Source organism: Myripristis murdjan, chromosome 10, assembly GCF_902150065.1.
Source record: "Myripristis murdjan chromosome 10, fMyrMur1.1, whole genome shotgun sequence".
Taxonomy (NCBI): domain Eukaryota; kingdom Metazoa; phylum Chordata; class Actinopteri; order Holocentriformes; family Holocentridae; genus Myripristis; species Myripristis murdjan.
Window position 1 is genome coordinate 12,001,727 of NC_043989.1, and position 21,682 is coordinate 12,023,408.

At 38.4% G+C, this 21,682-nt stretch overlaps 1 protein-coding gene across 5 annotated transcripts in view; it reads left to right on the plus strand.

Moving 5' to 3' along the window:
• The first annotated feature begins 13,485 nt into the window (after nt 1–13,485).
• Nucleotides 13,486–21,682, plus strand: part of diaph2 (diaphanous-related formin 2) — a 415,888-nt gene continuing 407,691 nt past the window's right edge. For all 5 annotated transcript variants that reach the window (XM_030062123.1, XM_030062125.1, XM_030062126.1 and 2 more), the window contains exons 1-2: nt 13,486–13,641; nt 14,124–14,495. In XM_030062123.1, coding sequence (XP_029917983.1) covers nt 14,412–14,495 — 84 coding nt within the window. In that variant the 5' untranslated portion in view covers nt 13,486–13,641; nt 14,124–14,411. The remainder of the gene's footprint in view (nt 13,642–14,123; nt 14,496–21,682) is intronic.

Genomic DNA, 21,682 nt, shown 5'->3' on the forward strand with positions numbered 1-21,682 from the left:
TGAGCTTCAGTGTGTTTGAATCCAGTAAGATGAAATGAGCACATTAATAGCATATTAATATTTTGTGAGAGCCAATATATGTCAATACAGTTGGTAGGGATAGCACATGCTATTATTAGGATTATGAATGTGGGTACCGAGCAGAATCCAGACACATTGTCAGACTTAGAAGTGTATTCTCACTTAGTCATTATGGCTTGCAAGGCAATCTTGAATAATGGCCAGCTTTGATTTTTGACTCTGCATGAAGTTATTAAACAATTGTGCAAATATTATGAGCAAGAATATTAATTAATTATATTTATATTTTTTAAAAAACTCCAGATAGTATAGACTACACTATATTATAAAGGCAACATATACCTTCCACATGGTCCATTAATTCATCATCAAAATATTTATAATTTACAGTGATATTTCACTGGCATAATGTTTTCAGTTTTTTTATGGGTTCCTGAATTATCTATCACTAATATTGGCTGCGCTGGGTGTCTGCGGTAACTTAATCTTAATTTTTGTGAGTTTAAAAATTATACTTTTACAGTAACATACCAACTTAGGTTGATCAGTCAATTAAATATGTGTGTTTGATCAAGAAGCATCACTTTTTGAAAGACGTTTTACCTGTTCAAACTTATTAATAAAGTAGAATAAAGAAAGAGTGGTGACAATTACATGTGAATGTATATTTCAGGAGAGTTAGTGTCAGAGGGGAACTGCTCAGGGAGTCATGTCAAGGTGAGCACGCTGTAAATACTGAGATTGTTATTGTAACACAAGCTTTAAGGATCTCCAGTGGGGAGTTCAGCAGTGTGGGGAATCACAGTACTTACACTCCGCGGTGTGTTTTTCTTCTTTAACTCTGTGACGGACTAATAGGGCTTCCCACCAGGGAAACCTGCTTGTGTTTCCTGTCCCGGAGCTGCCCTCTTCCTCTCTCTGTGAAAACTCACAGCCTGCTGTTTCTCCACACCTCTCCAGAGGAAGAGTTCACTCCAGCCCTGTTTGAAGGACTAAAAATAGTCCACTGAGACTCCTGCTGTGACTTATATACACACACATATACTCACAATAAATAAAGATATTCCTGTTGTCCACAGGCATGAGAAGAACTTGAAGCTGTCTTTGCATTTTGCATTACAATTTGCCTATTATGTGATTTAATGTAATGTTATGTAAGAGAAGGACACCACAGGACCTTCTGTGTTTGGTAACACATTTTACACCTTCGTAGTCCCAATGTGAGACAGTGATGTCTTGCCTTATTGCGGGAAGGTGTTTATCAGGATGAGAGTGTGGGCATATGTGTGTGTGTGTGTTTGTATGTGTGTTTGTGTGTGTGTGTGTGTGTGTGTGTGTGTGTCCATAAACTATACTTTCTATCCTTGCATGTGGATTTCAAAACCATTGGACTCTGGGCCTGCTGAATGGATTGGATGGGACTGGATCTGTTTTCTGTTTTTTAGGGTTCAAACAAAAAATCTCCATCTTAATAATTCATGTAAGCTCATATTGAGAGTTGAGATCTTAAATTATCTTAAAATAAGTGAAAAAAAAATCTGTTGAAACAAGTGAATGAAATATGCCAGTGGGTTCAGATAATCCCACTTGTTTTTTATGCAGTTTCAGTTGTTTGGGGATTTTTGTGTAAATATGTTGAAACAATTCAGAATAAACTAGATCAGCCCACTCTAATCAAGAAAATAACACTTGATTCCGCTTAGATTATCCAAGATTATCCATCTGGCAGATTTTTTCCCCCCACTTGTTTCAAGAAATAAAAAAATAGCTAAATGAGACTATGAGACTAAATGACTTGTTAAGATGGATATGCTTTGCAGTTTTTTCTGTCATGTCTGTTTTATGTATTTATTAATTTATTTATCTATTAATTTAGATTTATTCATTGGTTAATATAATTGTGGGTTTTTGTTTTTTTTTTTTTTATGTCGACATACCATAGAAATTGTTGAGGTTATTACCAGAAACAGCTGAGGACAAGAATAGATTTTAAGTTGTGCATAGTTATATTTCTACTGCTTTGATAGCAGTACAGAACGATTATGAATCTTGGAGAATTCCACCAGCAGAGAAGACACAAAGACATCCTTGAAGCAGTCCACGAATGAATGTAATTGTGTATTTGTTTACATAGCAAGCCCCTGTGTAGGAAGATTGTTGTCATTCAGGATAATTAAATGCAGCGTGATCAAGTAACTGATATCCTCCTCTCTGCCATCTGTCCAAACACAGATCCCGTTTGCTTTACCCAGTTTCACCATTTGATACTCGCCAACATGCTCTCCCTAGTTACTGCATCTAAAGCAAATCACTTGCAACAATAACTGAAGAGGCTTTAGCGAAGGATGCTGAATGTGTATTCCACAAAGGCACCCCAAGTAGTAAAGGTTAGTCTGGTATTGGTGCATATTATTTATGACAGAAAGTGGAATATATTTGGTATCAGTCATTGGCAGGCTTGGGTCATAGTGGACATGAATCTATTGAATCCCATCCTATAGCCTTTAGTTCCCAACCTCACCCCACCTGCAGAGATGAAGCATTATTTATTATCATGTCATATTCTCACATATAATTCCATGCTCCTCCTGAACAACCTTGCATCTATGCTTGCATTATCAATCATATGCAGTTTTTATTCCCTGAGTTTATGCCATCATGTAACTGCTTTTATCGGGCATCCTCCGCTGCATCCTGTTTGAGATCAGCTGCTGTGATGTTTTTTGCCTCCATGTTCTTTGTAGATACACTGTATGATCTTTCACAGGCATCGTGCCATGGCTACTGAGGCACTCGAAAGCACTCAAGACTAATGGAAAGAGAGATGTCTTTTTCATCTGGAAATTTGTTCCTTATATCTACCAGTGGGAAACACTTCTATGTGTGGCACCTTACATTTTGAGAGTTCTATGATCTTTATAGGTTGAGTTTGTGATTTAAAGTGTCAAACTGTGATCATAGATGCACAAGCTGTGTCTCCTGTGGGTCTTATGTGAGTCCCGACCTGCTACTTTTAGTGTTTTTGAGAGTTTATTTATTTACCTAATTTATTCAACAAAGATAGGCTAGAGTATGCCTTTCATCTTTTTCTCCATCTTTTTCATTAATACCCTGCTTCACACTTTCAAGGCTAACTTATATTTCTGTGCCTATCTGTCACTGTAGCTATGTTTTTAATAATTTAATGCTGAAAAGCCCAGACAAAATGTAAGCAATTGCATTTATCACATCCTATTTTTGCAGAATTTCCTCCAGCCTTTCTATACAAGGTGGCTGCATCTTTGTCTATCATTGTTGTGAGCAAAACCGCAGTTCATGCTTTTGCTATTCCTGCTGCACCATTTGTGTCATCTCCAGTGCACTGAGAAAATATCTAGTCTTATAAAATCTGGCCGCTCTTGCAAGAAGACTGCAGGAGAGAAGGTCACATCAGAGCATTTGAGGGTGTATCAGTGAAACTATTTTGTATATTGAATCACCAGTGGGTGCAATTTATTCTGTTAAAGCTCAAGAACTTGTATAGTAAAATTGTATAGTACCACATTAATTGCATCTAGTGTTAAATATCAGTGCAAAATATGAATTGAGGGCAAGACTAATTTCACAACCTGGCCTGTTTGTGAAACACTTCAGCACAAGTATAACAACCTCCTGTGTGATATATTTTGGATATTTTTGCTGTATTTTGGACCAGATCGTATTTTTATGCGGTGTGATTAGCCCACTTGAATCCTAAGGATTTTACAACTAAAGTGACGCTTCCAATCTTTCTTTTCTAGTCAGAGGGGTTCTGACTTTCTCAGCAACAATAACATCCTGACTGAATTAGCATTTTAATTACAAGGTGTTCGTTTCAATAGTGACGAGCATTGAGTAATTTCTAATTAAGGAGACTTCAGAGCATTTCTCCTGAATTGTTTGACTTGAGCTATTTTGAGTAATGTGTGTTCTCTGACAAAAAATTTGAAGTGGGATTTGGTCAGTCCTGTTGTAGCATTTTTTCACCTTTAGTCACACTGCAAAAGAATACAAGCACACTACAGGTATGGTAAATAAAAATGAATGTCTACACCTCCCAAGAAGAGGTAAACAGTTTCAAACTCTTTGCCTCTTGTTATCCTTTACTAAGGTCACAGTTATCTGCATGGAGTGCCAAAGTTAAAAAATAAGTAACTTCCAAACTTTTTAAGTGTTAAGAAATTATTCAGCTAAGAAGTACTGCGCGGTAGAATTACTCTCTTTTGTGCTCTCTGTAAGCAATTACAGCATAGCGCCTGGTTCTGCAACCTTCTCAAGGAAATATGTCCTGTATTCATTTATTGCCAGACTTGAACAATGGGCCTCTCTTATAGTGAGGCTGATTACACATGGAGAGCCAAGCTGTTTACAACTTGGATTGTGTATATTAATTGCCAAGCACTCATGACTGATTAAACTGAATATCCTGATGCCAATGGAAAAAACAGGAGCATCAAGGTGTTCCCTCTTGAGCTTTATGCATCTATTAAAATACTGTTGTTTTGTTCTTAATATCAAATTGAGTAGCAATCTGTATTTATGAGTTGTGTTCTTTCTCCACTTGCCCTTCACCACAAGATTTTGGCTTTGTTACAATATTATACTGTCCAGTTAAAGGGATCATTAAAAAGACCAAATCTGGTCAATATCAATTAAATGGATAAGGTCATCCATTGAGTTACACAGATGGAATATGATTACTTAACAGCTGACAACCTCCAATGGAGTACCTCCTCTTAAAAAACATTTGTGTTTTGTTCAATTTGTTTTTATAAAAAAAAAATAAAGAAAGAAAAAAAATAAAGAAAATAAAACAAAAGGTGCTTTTCAGATCCCAGAGAAAATCCCTGAGCTCCTCTGACCCATCTCTGGTTGCATCAACATTGTGATGAAAATACTGTTTATTGATATGAGACTTTTTTTGCACAGACAAAACAAGTTACCAGATGCAAAAGGAAATAGGGGCTAAGTGAGAAACATATTAGTAAAATATAACAAGACTTGGTGTCCATGTGACCGGGCTGTTTCAGTCAGTAAAAGATGTCACATCTCCACAACTCCAAGCATACACAGAAGAAAATATTTAGTGTCAAGTGATGTATAGAGCTGTGCCCAGATACCAGGAAGGTCAGGGACAAAAAATTATTCAAGAAAAGTAATGCCAATTCAAAATCCACATACCAAAGTGCTTCACAAAGATTAGCCTACAAGAAATAAAATAAAATAAAATAAAATAAAGGAAGGCCTCTCAGATAAAAGTATGCTTTAGGAAGGGACCAAAGAAATCACAGATGTAGCTGACCTGATTTCATGATATTGAAACGTCTGTGGTGAACAATAGATTAGTGCTTCACCAATCCACACATTAAAAATAATCATAAAATTATAAAAGACACTTACAGTATCACTTGATCCCATAGGTACAATAATTGTTAGCTGTAGCATAACAATGAAAATATAGTATGTTTGTGTCAAAGTGCACTGTTGAATAGTAACATGTAGTAATTGCCAAACAATAACAGTAATAAATCAAAAACATAATACAACACATTCATGGAATCAGTCACTGGATAATTTAATCAAATCAAGACAGGTTGTAGCATGTGTTTTATCACATAGTAATATTACAATATTAATAACTAATAATCCAAGGTAGCAAAATCTTCTTAGTCTTTTGAGTTTTTAATTACTCATTAATTATTATGATTACTAAGTAGCTGATAATAATTTGCACTTGTCCTCTCCTGGCACAGGCACAAACTAAGTGCGCAGATGACAGTCGTGCAGGGTAAGTAAAGTGCAGGTCGAGGACTTTGTGTGTGGTGTCATTCTCTGGGCTGAAATGTAAAGTATATAGTCAACAGACTCAATCACCGCCTCATGTTGCCATGTGCTGTGAAACATGTGTCTGCAGAACACTGACTTATTTTCTATTGTCTCATACTGAGTGATGACAAATGTCTGTTTTTCTCAAGGTTGCTGCAAAAGCAGCGATTTCAAGTGCCCTTGCACCAGCTCACTCATGTAGCCTGTTACCATGGTAACAGGTAAACCAAGCTCAAGAGGAAGTTATGGTTTACAGGTGTCTCCAGGCAGCTGTCAATGACAGCCTTACATGAGCTGTTGTTGCAGCATCAGAAAATGCTTGAGCTCCGCTGTACTTTCAATGTTTTTGTTATTTCCTTTAAAAAAAAAATATAGCTGACATGTGTGAGACCTTTGTGGGCAAGTGTATTTTGAGTATGATCAGAGAAAATACACAAGCTGCATGAAAAAAAGGACAAAGGGAAAAATCACTTCAGCCAGCAAAATGTTGCAGCTATAATACACATTGTCTGCTCAGCTCCTTTTCTTGTAAATGTAAGCCAAGTGACTGTCAGCTGCCTTCTGGAAGTTATTTCACCTACAGCTATATGTTTACACAAAAGGATTTCAACAACCATACAGCTACTAAAATCCCACAGCTCAATCTCTATTTTTCCCATTTAAGTATATTTTTCAGTACTGCAAGGACTTCTCCTTATATGAGTATAAAACAAAAAAAACCTCTCACATATAAAACATTTACTGCAAAATCAGTAATAGAGATAAACATAATTCATAAGAAAATTCAACATACTGGAAGCCTTGACCAAAACAATTGTGCAGCAAGTTACTGCCTCCTTCAGATTTAGACATTTCTTCATAGGGCATCCAAATGAAAGCAATGCATTTAAGCAGGTATAAGCAGTAGTAGAGAGACCGGGTAGAGCTTATCCTGAGATACCCTCCTTCCATGGTGGCTGAGCTCTGCGAGACTAGAGAGGAGACTGGTGCCTGCCTTGTAGTACAGCAGGAGGGCAATGAATAATTTACAAGTCATTTCCCTTTCATCTCTCAGGTCTAAACACAGTGCTTTCTACAGTCCCTGCCTACTGCAGCCTCATATCTCTCTGAGTCCTGCGATACTGTAATAGGAGAGGAATGGCTGTGCATAACAAGTGCAAAGCATACTGGGAGGTTCAGTCAGGGCTTCTTGGCTCAAGTGCAAAAATAGGCTATGAGTGGAAATTATAGAAAACTGTTTGCAAAATTTAACATTCACATATCTGGAGGTGACTTAACCACCTGATACAAAAATCTCCTATTTGTAAAACTGCACACAGTATTATGACAAGGTACGCTTAAGAAAAATATGGTGATTACTTAATTTAGAAAAGAATATGGTGATTATTTCATTTACAGTGTGTTAACAACACCTTATTTGTGCAGCAATAAACAGCCCCAGACCTTCTACTGAAGTCAGTGGACAACACTCAACAACATATTGCAAAGAGGAATGGACATTAGGCACTTATCTTTATAAAGGAGTATCTATTTTTTTTTCATGGCCATGGCCAGTCATCTCAGGATGGCAAAGTGACTCATGGGAAAATGATGTCCCACATCCAGAGCAGCGCCATTTATTTAATTATAGACCTGGCAAATAGATGGTGACTCCAAGGCATGCTAGCTGCCAGAAAGCAGAAGAGACAGAAACATCAGATCAAGAATCACACTGACTGTCTAATGGATTTATAACAGAGCGATGTTGGTTGTGAACTGCACTATTGGTTGCTTCATTATCACAATCACATAATCTTTTCAAATTTACTGTCATCAGAAGCTCTTTGAAATGTAATATATCACATAACTATTATTAACGTGCTTATTATGGTGCTGATACGCTCAACGTAATTACATTTACTCGGTGATTTTTATGGACTCTGTCATCCCTTGCAAAAAAACAGGGACTTCTTGTGCCCTTGTCTCATTCCCAAACTGCCAGCGACAATCCTTTGCAACTGTCAGCAGCTACAGTGACTGAACAGTTAAATTTTTACTAACTTATTTTTGTGCAAAAGATCCAATAGAATAACTAGTGGGTTACATAGTCCAACATGGACAGATGGGAAGCTGAATGACCTAGTTTAATGTTTGGAGCGGCTTTCAAGCAGCTGGACTCACAATATCTCACAGCAGAAACACAGAGAGAGAAAGGGGTAGGATGTGTTTTACAAGAGTGTTTGCTGACTAACCTCTTAAGTTAAAAGACCAAATCAAAATAGGGACAAATTAAAAGTCATAAAAATTAGATGACTCTCCAAGTTGTTTATTTTATGCAGTGTATTCAGTTTTATATTCAGTCTGTATTACAATGGCAGTCCTGACAATGAACATTTGTCCTTGTATTAGAACCTGTATAATGTCCTAAATTACTGTTTAATTGGTAAAACTTATGTTTGTGCTCAGAATACTTAGCAATACCTTGACATTTCGAATTTGTGTCTATTCTGCTTCACCACACAGTTGTCATGCTGTTATGAATAAACAAAATCTGTGTGGGCACCTTACATGACAAAGAAGGGCTTGTTAACATTGTTGAAAAGCATCATTCAAATCAATGAGGAAACTTTTCAGAAATTCAGTTTATGATAATATCCTGATGTACAGCTGAACAGCTTGTACTTGTACTAGAGGGCTGCCCAATTTCTTTACACTGCACAGCACACATCAGCAAACTTAAATGAATTATTTTACCCGGTGTCTGAGGGGAAATCAGATAGACAGACAGAGGGAAATTAGCCTCCCGCTGGCTGCTTTTGTTCCTTGCAAATCCACTGAACGAACCGTATCGGGACACTATTCAGTCTAGAATCCTGTCCAAGAAGTTGGTGAATTTTAAGATTTCTCAGCAGAGCAGAGAGGTCGTCCTTTATACTGCACCTGGCAAAGCCGCATAAACACCTGCAAAGGAAAAGCAAACATGAGAAAGCTGTGGTCGCACCACTTCCGTTGTGTGGGTTTGCGTAACCTCAGGAGAGTGTAGCTTGGTCATTCTGAAAGTAAAACTGCTAGTTTCGTTAGTGTTTTAACTAAATGAAACAAATGCACAATTATGGGGCTCCTATTAAAGGCTCCATGGCATGAAAAATGCAATTTTCGTTGTTTTTGCGTTATAGGGAAGGTCTTGGGGCCACATAAATACTGTCCCATGCATTTCACCTATGATAAATGGAGAAGTGCACACAGCCTGTTTTTTGAAACTCTCCCTGTAAAACGAGCGGATTGCACTTCCATTAATTGATGATGTCATGAGGACGGTGACTCCGCCCACAGCCCGCCTCCACTCCCCATGCAACAAGCTCACAAGCTAGCGAACTTAACCAGTCCGACTCTGTTCCCAGGACAACAAGCTCACAACATATTTACAACATATTTAACAAACATTACTTACCATTCTGAAACGTCCTGTAATAAAGAGATTTGAGGTGGTTTGGTGTCTCCTGCCGTCTGTGGTTCGGGATCAGAGTTGGGCTCAAACACGTGCGGTCGTATAACATCACGTTCAGGGTCCCGGTTTCACGGGTTCTGCAGGGTTTTAGTCCAGATTTGCTCGTCTGTTGGGCTCATTTCAGTGCCGACTGTTTTAGCAACCCGACACAATACTATGCCAGTTTCGTCTGTGGTTTGGGATCGGAGTCGGGCTCAAATATGTACAGTTGTATAACATCACGCTCAGCGGTAGCCATGACAATCATACATAAAATGATAATTCCTGTTTACCGGTGAGCACCATTGAGCTCCGTTGAGCAACGTAGGTTCAGTTACTTGCTTGTGATTGGCCGGAACCATATGTCACTCAGAAAACAGTCAGCCAATCAGTGGAGAGGGGCTGATTCTCTCTTCTGATTGGCTAAACGAACCATGCTGCCAGAGCTCCAGGAGAAAGGCAAGAGAGAGGAGCTGTGAAAGTATATTTAGCAGACCACAGGTACTCAAAACCACATATACATCTTGCTAGGGATATCAGCAGTTAAAATAAAACCTTGGAAAAGTGTACAGCATGGGGCCTTTAAGGGATCTTTATTGAAATTCATCACTGAACTGAATGACGGAAAACTTGCTGACATATTCTTAATCATCAAGTACTGACATTTCAACCCATTGTATGCACTGTAATGTTTTTGCCTTGTGTTTACACACTGTGCAGATTTCACAGTCGCTCTGTTAAATAATGTATAGGTCTCATTCATAAACATAGTTTATGAGTAACTGGGACTGTGCATGAGTCACCAATCTCTAATAAGCTAAGCTAATCTACTTTACCTTATCAGCTTGATGTTGGAGATTATGATCTTATCACTGTTTGTACCACAAATCAAATTTAAAAATTCAATTTAATCACTGGGTTCAATACACTTACATTAATTTATACTGATAAATTATTGTAAGTATAGTAAGTAAATACAGTTAGATTTAACTTTCTGACCTTACACAGTATCGAACTCACACAAATGTGTGATCCATGACTAAACCAAAGAAATGTGTTTTTCCTTATGTGGAAGAACTGTAACAGGGCCAGAGAGGCACCATCACTGGCTTTTAGAAACAAAATTAATCAGAAGTAACTAATTAGGGTCATAATGTATGTACAAACTAGCACACATGGTTGGCCTTTACGACTGGGGTTTGACCGGTTTGAATTTTTTAACGCCAATACCAAAGCCAGTATTTTTATATTGAAGCAGGTGATAGCTGATTTTCTGCTTTATTATTCAAGATCTTTATTTTTTTTTCAATAATTATGCCAAAAGAAGTTTCAAAGTGTTTTAATCTTTTCAGTGTGCACAAGCTTTTGTATCAGCATTTAAATCAGAAATAAAAACCATGAAATTATTTTTGGGTTAGCAGCTATTTAAGATGAGTTACCCAGTGCACATATTCAATGATTAGAGGAATCTGGGATATATAGTATTGTGTCATCGATACCATTTTCACCATTGTATGCCCACTGGTTCAGTCCCAATGGGTATCATTTTGTGTTAGCTTAGCATAAAGAGCTGACGTCTTTAGGAGTCATTAGCTCTGTCACAGTTAAAGAATAAACCTTACAGCAGCTCTGATCCAGTCTTATTTACACAAGATATCCTGGGTATATGAAATAAAAAAAGAGTCATTTTAGGAGAAGTTAAATTGTGCCAGATCTACTTACACTTCCATCGGCATGAGGATCACTGTGATAGATGGAAGTTATAATGTGTTCAGCGAATATAGTTCCGCCATTTAACTTCTCTTAAAATGACTCTCATTGCATTTGAAAAAAAAAAAAAATCATAAGAAGTTGAAATACACATGATACACTGTAATAAAACAAGAACATGGGAGTAGCTGAAAGACTGATATGTTCACTTTGACTTAGCTAGGCTATTGACTCCTACAGACTTCAAGTCTTTATGCTAAGCTAAGAGGAAATGCTGGACATACAGGTTAAAAAGGTATCAAACATCCCCTCTCAGTCTGGGTAAGTCAGAGAAAGGGCATTTTTCCATTCCTTTAAGACTAGGGCTTGATTGGTACATTTTTTTTTTTTTTAAGTCTAATAGCAAAACCAGTGCTTTAAATTGAAGCAGGTGATAGCTGATTTTCCGCTCTGTTATTCAAGATCATTAAATTTGTCAATAATCATACTAAAGGATGTATCAAAGTGTTTTAATCTTTTCAGCATGCACAAGCACTTAAATCAGCATTTAGACCACGGGACATTAAACCCATGAAATCAGTATTGGGGTAGCAGCTCTTTAAGGAGGGTTATCCAACACACAGATTCAAAGGCAGGGGATATCTGGGGTGTACAGTATCACATCATTAAATTAAGACTTACTTGATTGTGGGGTACATGCACTTACAGGCCTATGCTGTACAGCTGTAGGAATATGCAAAAACATACATTAAATAAGAGAGTACACATCTGTGTCCACATATTCATCATTTTGATGTATGCATTCGGGCGTTGTGGCAAACTGCATCGTCCTGGCAGCACACTGGTGGCACAGCCAAAGTAATGTCCACAGACTCAAACTGCTGTGGGGGCATTCACTTTGGTGCGCTGGTACTCAGACACGGCATGCGTATCGCCAGAAGTGTCCAGATGGTGCTCGCTCCATGCCAAATGCACTGTGGACCCCTGGCAAATATCAGGACACTCGCATCCTTTACACGATGTTATTTTCATCACTTTCATTTTTTTTTTTTTATTTTACAACTTTCCAAATATATAGATACACACAGGGCTACATCAGTTTATATTATTTGCTGCATATAACATCGCAATTCTGTGGGGAAAAAAAATACATGTATATGTCAGACTGCTATATTAATGTTAATTTGGAGTAATGTTATAGCTGTAGTTTTTTAGTTTTAATCACTGGTTCTCAGATTTAATTTTGAACAGTATCAGTGTATGATTTATTTTATTTTACTTTACTGTATTTCATTTTACTGACTTTTATTTATTTGTTCTTAACATTTTATTGTTTTTATTGTAGGCCTGCATAGTTTTTATTGTTGTTTTTATTTATGTTTTGTCTGTTTTGTCTGTTTTTTTTTTTTTTTTTTTTTTTAAACTGCTTAATCACAAAAGGTGCTATATAAATAAAGTTGAGGTGAGTTCAGGTGAGTTAAATCAATGACCTCAAAGAATGTCTCACTGTTATTTATCAGTAGACCGCTGTGGGAAGATAGCACCTGCATGCTGCACTGTGAGCATTAAAGGGCCAGTTTTCTGCTCCAGAAACCTTTTTCATTGCATGAAAAAAAAAAAAAAAAACACTTAGAGATGGTGCTCCCTCTGATAGAAAATGTCAAGATATCACAATAAAAATCTGATACAGGAAATGTGTATGTGTAGGCATTGGACTGTGGTTTTTGATTTTTTTTTTTTAAGCTTTTAAGCTTATTTAAAGACTTGCCTTTTTCTGTCTTTCCCCTTACATGAGAACTCCCTGCACGGCAAAAAGCATGCATTTTTTAAAAATAAGACTGCACACACACACACACACACACACACACACACACACACACACACACACACACACACACACAATATCCTAGACTCAGATTACATAATGGCCTACTTATATAATAGTAACAACCCAAGTAGTTTTATGGCAGTTTTCTTGCAGGACTGACAAAGTTGTTGCCTTTAAATTAGCCTGTCGGTACACTAAATATTTGCATTTTCTGAAGTTAACCCTGCAGCACACACACACACACACACACACACACACACACACACACACACACACACACACACACACACACACACACACACACACACACACACACACACACACGCAAAGGGGTGGTGCTTCCCTCTTCTTTTGTATCCGCTGGCGCTTCTTCATAATTCAACCGCTGATCTATTCTTACAATGGACTGAATCCGTCCCATCCATTTGCTGTGAGATCAGCCTGACCTCTCCTTCTCATCAGTCTCCTCCTTGTCGACGCCACGCCGACCTCATGCCTGACAGCTAATCTGACCAATCGCCGCCGGAATCCCCTCTCCATACGTATCTCACGGACCAATCGGAATCTGCAGCGGGCAGGACCAGTGTGGGCCTGGCATTCAGGTTTGGTTGCGATGGTAAGCGCTGGATGGGATTTTGTGAGTTTTCTTTGACATGTTATTTATTTATTGCAATATTTTTAATAGTATATAAGTGTATGTGGTCATGTGTCGTTGTGTCTGTTAAACACGAAGACGTTGGTTGCGTAACTGTCGTCTTTTAAGCTAGCTTGGGTAAGTGGACAGTATTTGCAAAGTAGCCCAAGCAGAGAGAACAACGGTGATTTTCAACTATAACAAATTTTTTTAAAATATCAATTCAGATTAATTACGGTGGTATTTGGTGAATTTTGGCATTGTCAGTTCACATTGGAAACTGTGAGACTATCCTGATTCCCCTGTCAACATTTTGTCGGTTATTACAACAATATTGCTCCGTTGTTTCAAGTTTTGCACCCAGTGCTTTCTGGAACAGTTTAGTTTTAAATTTATCGTTAGGCCTGCCTGCAGGAAACAACGTCCCTTTGTTTAAAAGTCTATACATCTGTCACCTGTGCTGTCTGTTTTATTATTTACCATTGGATGCATTCACTCAATGTAGCTAGAGTGTGCAGAAATTATTAGGCAATTGAGGGAAACACGTGACAAGGAAAACATTTGTGCAAGTCCTAGCACATTGTGATTTTGTTATTTACGTGATGTTGTGGTCATTTCAGAGAGCCTTTAGCACGGTGTCAGCTGACATTTGGCCCTGAACTGAGGAGACATCAGGACGGATGCAAGACCCCACCACACCTCTTGGTCAAGTAGCCTCCACTAGAGCCGGATACTGCTGAGGAATTACTTGGAGCACCCAACTTGAAATTATTCTTCACGTTTGACGGGATGGCTTTGGAGAAAACCTAACTTGGGTCTGTGTGTTTTGCAAGTACTGGGACAAGGCTTTTTGGTGGAGTTAACTTTTGAGGAGCTCATCTTAAATTTGCAAGGGAACTAAATCCAAAATGGATCAAGCAAGCGGTGGAGAGGACCCAAACAAATCATCGAAAAAGAAGTCTAATGAGGATGAGGGTAAAAATAAAAAGCTGGTAGGTATTCAGGCTTGCTCGCCACTGTTATATGCAGATAATAAACACTATGCTGTCCTGTAATCCCACAGACATGCTAGGGTCAAATGCCCTCTGCCAGTAGTAGTTTCAGGAACTGAGAAAGTGCACGTTTCTCACTGATGTATGTGAATTACTGTTATTACATACCTAAAAATGAAGTTTAAACTAGGCCTCGCTCATGATTTTACAGTTATGAATAATTAGTCAGTGATAAAATCCTGGTGATGAAGTCAAATCATGCAAAGCAAAATAACACTCCACAGTTCTGTTTATAATCCCCCGGGGAACTGAAAACATCACATGTTGTGATACAGTGCATGGCTGTGTAGTGCAACATGAGCTTCAAATAGGTATTGATGTGCTGATAGCCCCAAATGGGACTGCTATTACTATTTAATGTAGCCTAGTGCAGAACATCTAATAGCACTTAAATTTAGGCATGAGAGGTACTGATTCACTCAGTGCTTTATTTTTCAAAGTGCTCAGTGCATTAAGTATAGGTGAACACAGCATTCACTAATGCTGTGTAGTATGAACATTTTTTGATGAGTATTCTTGTTACAGTAGTTTGGCTTCAGGATGATAAGGCCGCAAGTTCAGTTTTTTGCTGACCAGTTGTGTCGGGTGATGTCCATGTGCTTTGTGGTGGTTTTAAGCAAAGTGTGTTTGTGTGTGATAGCTACGACCTTTGTATGGTCAACCTGAACAGCATTATCATTACAGTAACATGGCAGTTTCTGTGTACTAGATAACAACTGATAGCTTAAAACTACATCAGCCCTCATGCCATGCAGAGCCACTCTCTTGGCCTGGCCTGGTAGAACTGTTAATTACTAGGTGGTGTGGGGGGAAAGTGGTTGTTTAGAAAGTGGGCAACTCTGAGTCTTTGCATTCTTGGAGCTCAGATGTGAGTGAGCCATTACCGTGAAAGTACAGCTATTACTGCATGCCATCCCTTGCCTGGAAATGAGGTCTGATGATCCGGGGTGTGGTGGGTGGTGGTGGTGGTGGTGGGTTCCTATGACATCTGAATCATCACTCCTGATCGACTAACCACTGAAATTTCTCTGTTATTAGTTTGCAAAAACTTCAAACTTTGCAGAGTTTATGTATTTCAGATGCCTTATTTCGTTTACCTTGTGAGCTGTAAACACGGTCTCTTATTCATGCTCCTGGACCAAATGTAAAACTGTAAATTCAAGCTATATTGCAGACCATTTGAAGTAACTGTGTACACACTGTCAGCAGCTGGAGAAGCTGGTGGCTAAAAGTCTGTTAACTTTATATGACAGACTAGAGAAACTCTTGCAGATGTTGATTATGGTTGCCACTACACATTTGTTGGCATGGAAAACTTGGCTGCTTCTGAAGTTTTGGGTGACATCACTCATTAAGAGCCAATCACGTAGTCACTGAAGTGAATGAGTTAGTTACAAGCCAGGAAGGAGAGGACATTATGTCACTGTGCAGCACATGAGCCCAGATTTGTGCAAAGTATGGAAACTTTAAGCCCGCTGACATAAGGCAGGATGGTATGGAAAAAAATCAGCTTTTGGACCAAAAACCATTTCTGATGTTGTGACCATATTGTAGGGATGTCTGTTGTTGCTTTTACAAAATATTTACACAATGAAATTTCTTATATAGAGTGATTAGTAATGTGTGCACAATGACCAAGCAGGTAGAGGCAAAAAAGAACTGCTAGAACAGTCTAATAACTTAAGAAAAAACATAAACCTTTACTGTGATGCAGCCTTTAAAACCAGAAAAAAACACTCACTGCATAACATAATATCGTAATATCCAAAATCCTAGACAATATCTACTCTAATGTCATGATATGAAATTGATATATTGACCAGCCCTATGCTGAAATTGTGGTGAGTGGGTTTTCCAAAGCTCTGTTTATGGCTTCGGAAACTGGTGTCACCCCTGCCAGGTGTCAGAATTATTGGTAATTTGTTATATTGTTAACTAGCTCATATTAGATATACTGGTCCTAGGTTTCCAGTTTCCTTAGATTGTGTATTTTAGTCTTTTCTGAATGACAGTTTTTCTGCTTTGTTAATGTTAGTTAATGACAACTCAAGCTGTTTTCAGACATGACGTTGTGCTCCATGAATCTGAAGAGGCAAACTGCAAGGCATTGCAGCTTGTGGGGTCATGTAAGCCCTTTCACCTAACTCCTACAGATTATCATTGAGTCCTATGAGTTGTAAGTCTAGTAAATGTCAGTAGTATGCCAGACTGTGCCCCTTTGTTTGTGCATTCAGCTATGTGACTGAAAGGGCTAGAGCCGGGCTTTATGCTGGGTTATCCTGATGAGTCCCAACCAATAACAAGGACAATTGATGCGCACACTAGATAAAAAATACCAGTCTGCATTATGTAAGGTGTGTTTTGTTATGTAGTGCAATCTCTTTCCTCAAAGTTCAAACAACATTGGTATATTGGTTTATTGTGAGATTTTCCATCCCTGTCCCATTGACTTTAGTATTAGTGGTGCGTTGTCCTTTTCTTCTTTTCTTCTTCTTTTATACTTTCCTTCATTTTTATAAGTTAATCTCTGCTCTTTCTGTGTTTACAGTAAATTAATGAACTGAAATTGACTAATTGCAGGATAATAGGCCCATAAGTAATGATTTTATAGACACCTCAATCATTTACCAAGGCCCTTGTATAAAGTTTCCTCAAATTGACACATGGGGAGGATAACAGTACCCATGCTGAGGGAACAATCTGTAAGATCATGTTAAACAGCAGGATGGTGATATGGGCCTACTGATTGCTTTGTTTAGCAAATGCTATAAGTCTGTCTAATTTGAGCTGTGGAAGTGTGAGACAGTGTATCAACAATGTCCTGTGTAGGGCGCGGCCTAGGACCCAGGGCTGCTGGGAGAACTTGTACTGTTAGCTATAATGCTCCAGTGGGATTTTCTAATGTAAACCTTGCCTCAGGCAGAGACTTGGTGGAGGTGGAGGTATACACTAAGTTTTGAGCAATGGAAGTGAGCAAGAAGAACAGTCTCAACAAAACAAACCAGCTATTCCTTTAGTTCTCTGTTTCTGTCAGAGTCACATTTGGGGGAGGGGAAGGCAGAGAGTGCAACACTGAGGGCCTGAGGTTCAAACTTGTAACCACTGGTATGTGTTCCAGCCAAGTTAAGGTAAAAGACAGTGTGGCCATAGTAAGTGCCAGACAGGAAACCACAAGTGTGCAGTGAGATGACACAGAAGGACCTGCACCCTTACCAAAAGGTGTTGTCTGTGGTTTTCCTCTTGAGAAACACAAACAACACCCTCTAACTCTTAAATCACTGCCCTCCCCCCCTCGTCCCCTCAACTTTAAACACATACCCTGAGACTCACTACTGACTAGCTGAGCGCTGATGTCATCCAGTTACTCATCCAGGCTACTTTTCTCTGTGCGCTCACTGCCTGGGCCATTCCCTGTTGCTCAATCCTCCAAATAAAGCAAAGAAGAATTCAGACAGATGCAAAGGACGCCTGTACTGTGGCTGTTGCACTACTCTCAGTGAGAGAGAGGAAGTCATCCATCCCAGGGTGGAGCCATGAGCTGTCCTCTTGTTTTTCCCTCCCTTTTAACTATTTTGGTGTATACTGTAGCTCTGGGTTGGTTTGAGGACATGTAAACAAGTTGAAATGTGGTGAAGGAATGTGCATATGTAATCATTGACCAACAGTTCACTCTCTACTTAGAAAGGCAAACGCCCGCAAAATGCACTCTATTTGCACATTTTTTTCTGAAGTTTATCAGGTGATTTTGCCATCAAAATTGTGCTCTCTGGCATTTAGACTTTGGAAGACTTATTTCCTCACAAATTCACAAGATTCATAGATATTTATTAGTTTTTAAGGGTAAAGTGGAGGCAATCCTTGGTGTTGCACTCTTTAACAATTGCTGCAAGCAATACAATGCCTAAAACACGGATACTTATCAGTTACTGGCACAGTTTGGTTTAGGTGTCAATCAGGCTTAGGAATAAAAACCTTGAAAACTGTTTATTTAATAAGTCGGATTACATCACAGCAACACCATTTGGTTTTTGGCCCAGGATATAGATACAAAGCAGCTAAGGATTAACACTGGAAAATACACCTCAGTGTTTACAAAGTTCACGCAGAACATTGTAATTCCTCTGTTGCGTGCCGCTGTGGTGTTTCTTTGTTGTAATGTCCTTGCTTAAAGTTGTCAGAGCATGACATTCACTGAAATGGTCAGATGGAATGAGATGTTGTAAGGAATTCAGGGAATCCAGTTTGACAGAAAGAGAGAGATATTACTCCTCTGCATACCAGAGTAAAACGTCACCTCTGATGCAGCAGCGTCATGACATATTCATCCCCGTACATGCAGCTATAATCATATAATTTTCACATTATATACAGTACATTGGCCTTGGCACTGGTCTACTTGCCAATTTGAAATGAAATGTAAATAACAGACATTTTAAAATTCCACTATGTACATATGGAGCTTCTGTTTGCTCACGCTTATAAAGTGTAATGCTTTAGAGTTTGTACATCTGTTCATTTTGTAGGTCATGATTTGTAAATAAGAGTTACTTACGTATTATGGAAAATGTTTTGTGGGCACTCACCATGTAGATGTGCATGAGAGATTTTGTGAAATGGGTTCAAATCATGCCTCAAAAATAGATTTTTGTCAGTGACTACTTACTAGGCTTACTACTTTTTACTTGCTACTTCCTAGCCTGGTTCCAGACCCATAAATCGTACATTCACAAATAACAAATTCTACCGATTCAACCGATTCATAGGGGTCTAATGTTGCAGTTTCTTTGAAAAAGAAATTGGGCCAAACAGTGCTGTTGTAGGGTGGGATAAACGTTGTTGATGTAATCAAGGTGTGTCAGAGCCAGAGGGATCGTAGCATATTCACTAACACTGGCTAACAACACAAGAAAATGGTTTGTAAAGTTTTCAACACTGTTATTTTCATTGTTTTAAATAGATTAAAACTGAAAACACTAAAAGCAGAGCTGTGTTGTTTACTGAAGGCATTTCTGAGAGGGGAAGCTGTTTTTTTGCGCTCTGCCAACAGGATTTGGCAAAAGTTAAATTTTTCAAGCCCTGCCTACAAGGACCCCTGGTCTGTTTGTTAGAATTAGCTTAAGGTTAGCTTTGTTGCAGGTAAAGTCTCTGTGTTGAAAACTGTATTTCAGCAGGCACACACCTCAGCCGCTAGTTGTTTGTTGGGATTCAAATACCTTTGCCTACAGAAAATGGCAAACATGGGGGCAGTGTCAGACTTAACAATGAGGTGGGAATTCAGTGGTCATTCAATCTCAATATCAGGCTAAGAATTTACCACATATGTATATTTATTACAGATTTGCTGGCTTGTAACCAGTAGTGTTGGTTTGCTGATTTCCATAAACTTTTAGAGCTAGAGGCCTAACTGCCGAGAGGAGGAATAGTAATATAGTTTAAGGAGCAAGTATTAAACTAGCAGCAATGAAGAACTATGGGCTATTCACTGAGCAGAGATTGGTGTTATATTCATAGGCCTCAAGTCGCAAGGTTATTGAATTCTCCTTGGAGAGAGTTTTTAATATTGAAGTACTCATTGAATTTATCAGAATCTTTAGCAGGTATTAGGCTTCAGAAGATTATCAAATCTGCAGATTATCAGTTTATCAAAGTAGGATTTCATTATTTTGAAAAAAAATCTGTTGAAGTAATGTGTAATGACAATGAATCTTGTAATTTAACTAAAAAAAAAAAAAATCTGTAGCCAGTCTTCATTAGAGCAACCTGTAGTATGTTTGTTAGGTAATACCGCCCTGTGATACAATCAGACAGGCAAAGGACTGATTCCTGGTTCTGCTTGTCTGCTAATTCTGTCTATTATCTACAACAAAAGGATTAGAGGGATCAGTATCTCAAAGGTCAATCGTGGTTTGTGTATGAGATAGAGACAGGAAGAGAGAGGAGAAGAGAGAGAGAGAGGGGGGACTGAGATTTCAGTTCCTTGGATCCATGTGAACATATAACGTCACATTTTTTATAGACAGGAAACTGAGATGAGCCACTAAACTCTTCAGCCAGAGCAGCTGCACCAGTATTGTACATATATACTGCAAATGGGTTGAAGTGTTGGCCTCTGTGGTTTTGATCTGCATGTGAATACTGCTCTAGATTAATAACATTGAGAAGAGTGATTCACTTTGTCGGGGTTAAGAAACCGAGATGTACTTGTGTTAGACCCGTGGAGTGGATAGCATTTTACTTAAACAGTCTTTCATGGTTTTGTGTTGTCAGTGTTTTCCATTTGACTGCTGATGTCTTTTTAATGCTGTATTGCTGCTCTCGCTGTTGCTTTGATTCACTTCATTTCCACTTGTCTTGGTGGATATTTGTTAAGCTTGCTGATCATTAGTTGACCATTAAATTGTGTTGCAAAGGGCCCCTGATTTTTTTTTTTTTTTTTTTATACAAACCAATTTCATCCACGATTACACAAAGACAGGCCTACCTAAAAAAAAACAGTTGTGGAACATGTGCAGAAACCCTCAATGACCAGAAGAAATGCTTGCATGATCTTAATGTTGGCATGTCACTTATTTTCTGTCAGCTTCTCAGATACATTTTAATAATACTGAAGGTCTTTGTAATTTGTAATTAACGCTTATTAATTGAAGCAAGTCTTAATGATTAGAATCGCAGTAGTCATTTAGTATTCTAAGTCATTAAAGTAATTAAAGCATCAGTAATGCATGGATAGCTCAGCCTTATTTAATCAATCAAATCTTTACTATGAGAATGCAATGTCTTATTAGTGTGAACTCATAGCCTACTATTTCTCAGTGGGATCTCATACTGTGCTGCTGTCCACTCTGTAGGTTATTGACAAATTTACAGTCCCACTTGACAGTTAATTGGTTGATTATAATTGCATACAAAATAGACTGTAATCCAGAATTAGGGACTCTAGGCTACGTGGTCAAATGATTCTACACAGTAGGCCATTGCTCAAATGTATAATTGGGAAATTAGAGTAATTGTTTTTTGTAAATAATGAAATGCTCATATTCACTCAGCTGTACGGCATAATATCGTGTTCTGGTATGTAATCTCATAGAGATTCCCTGGCAGGCATTCCTGGCTTCTGAATCATGTAA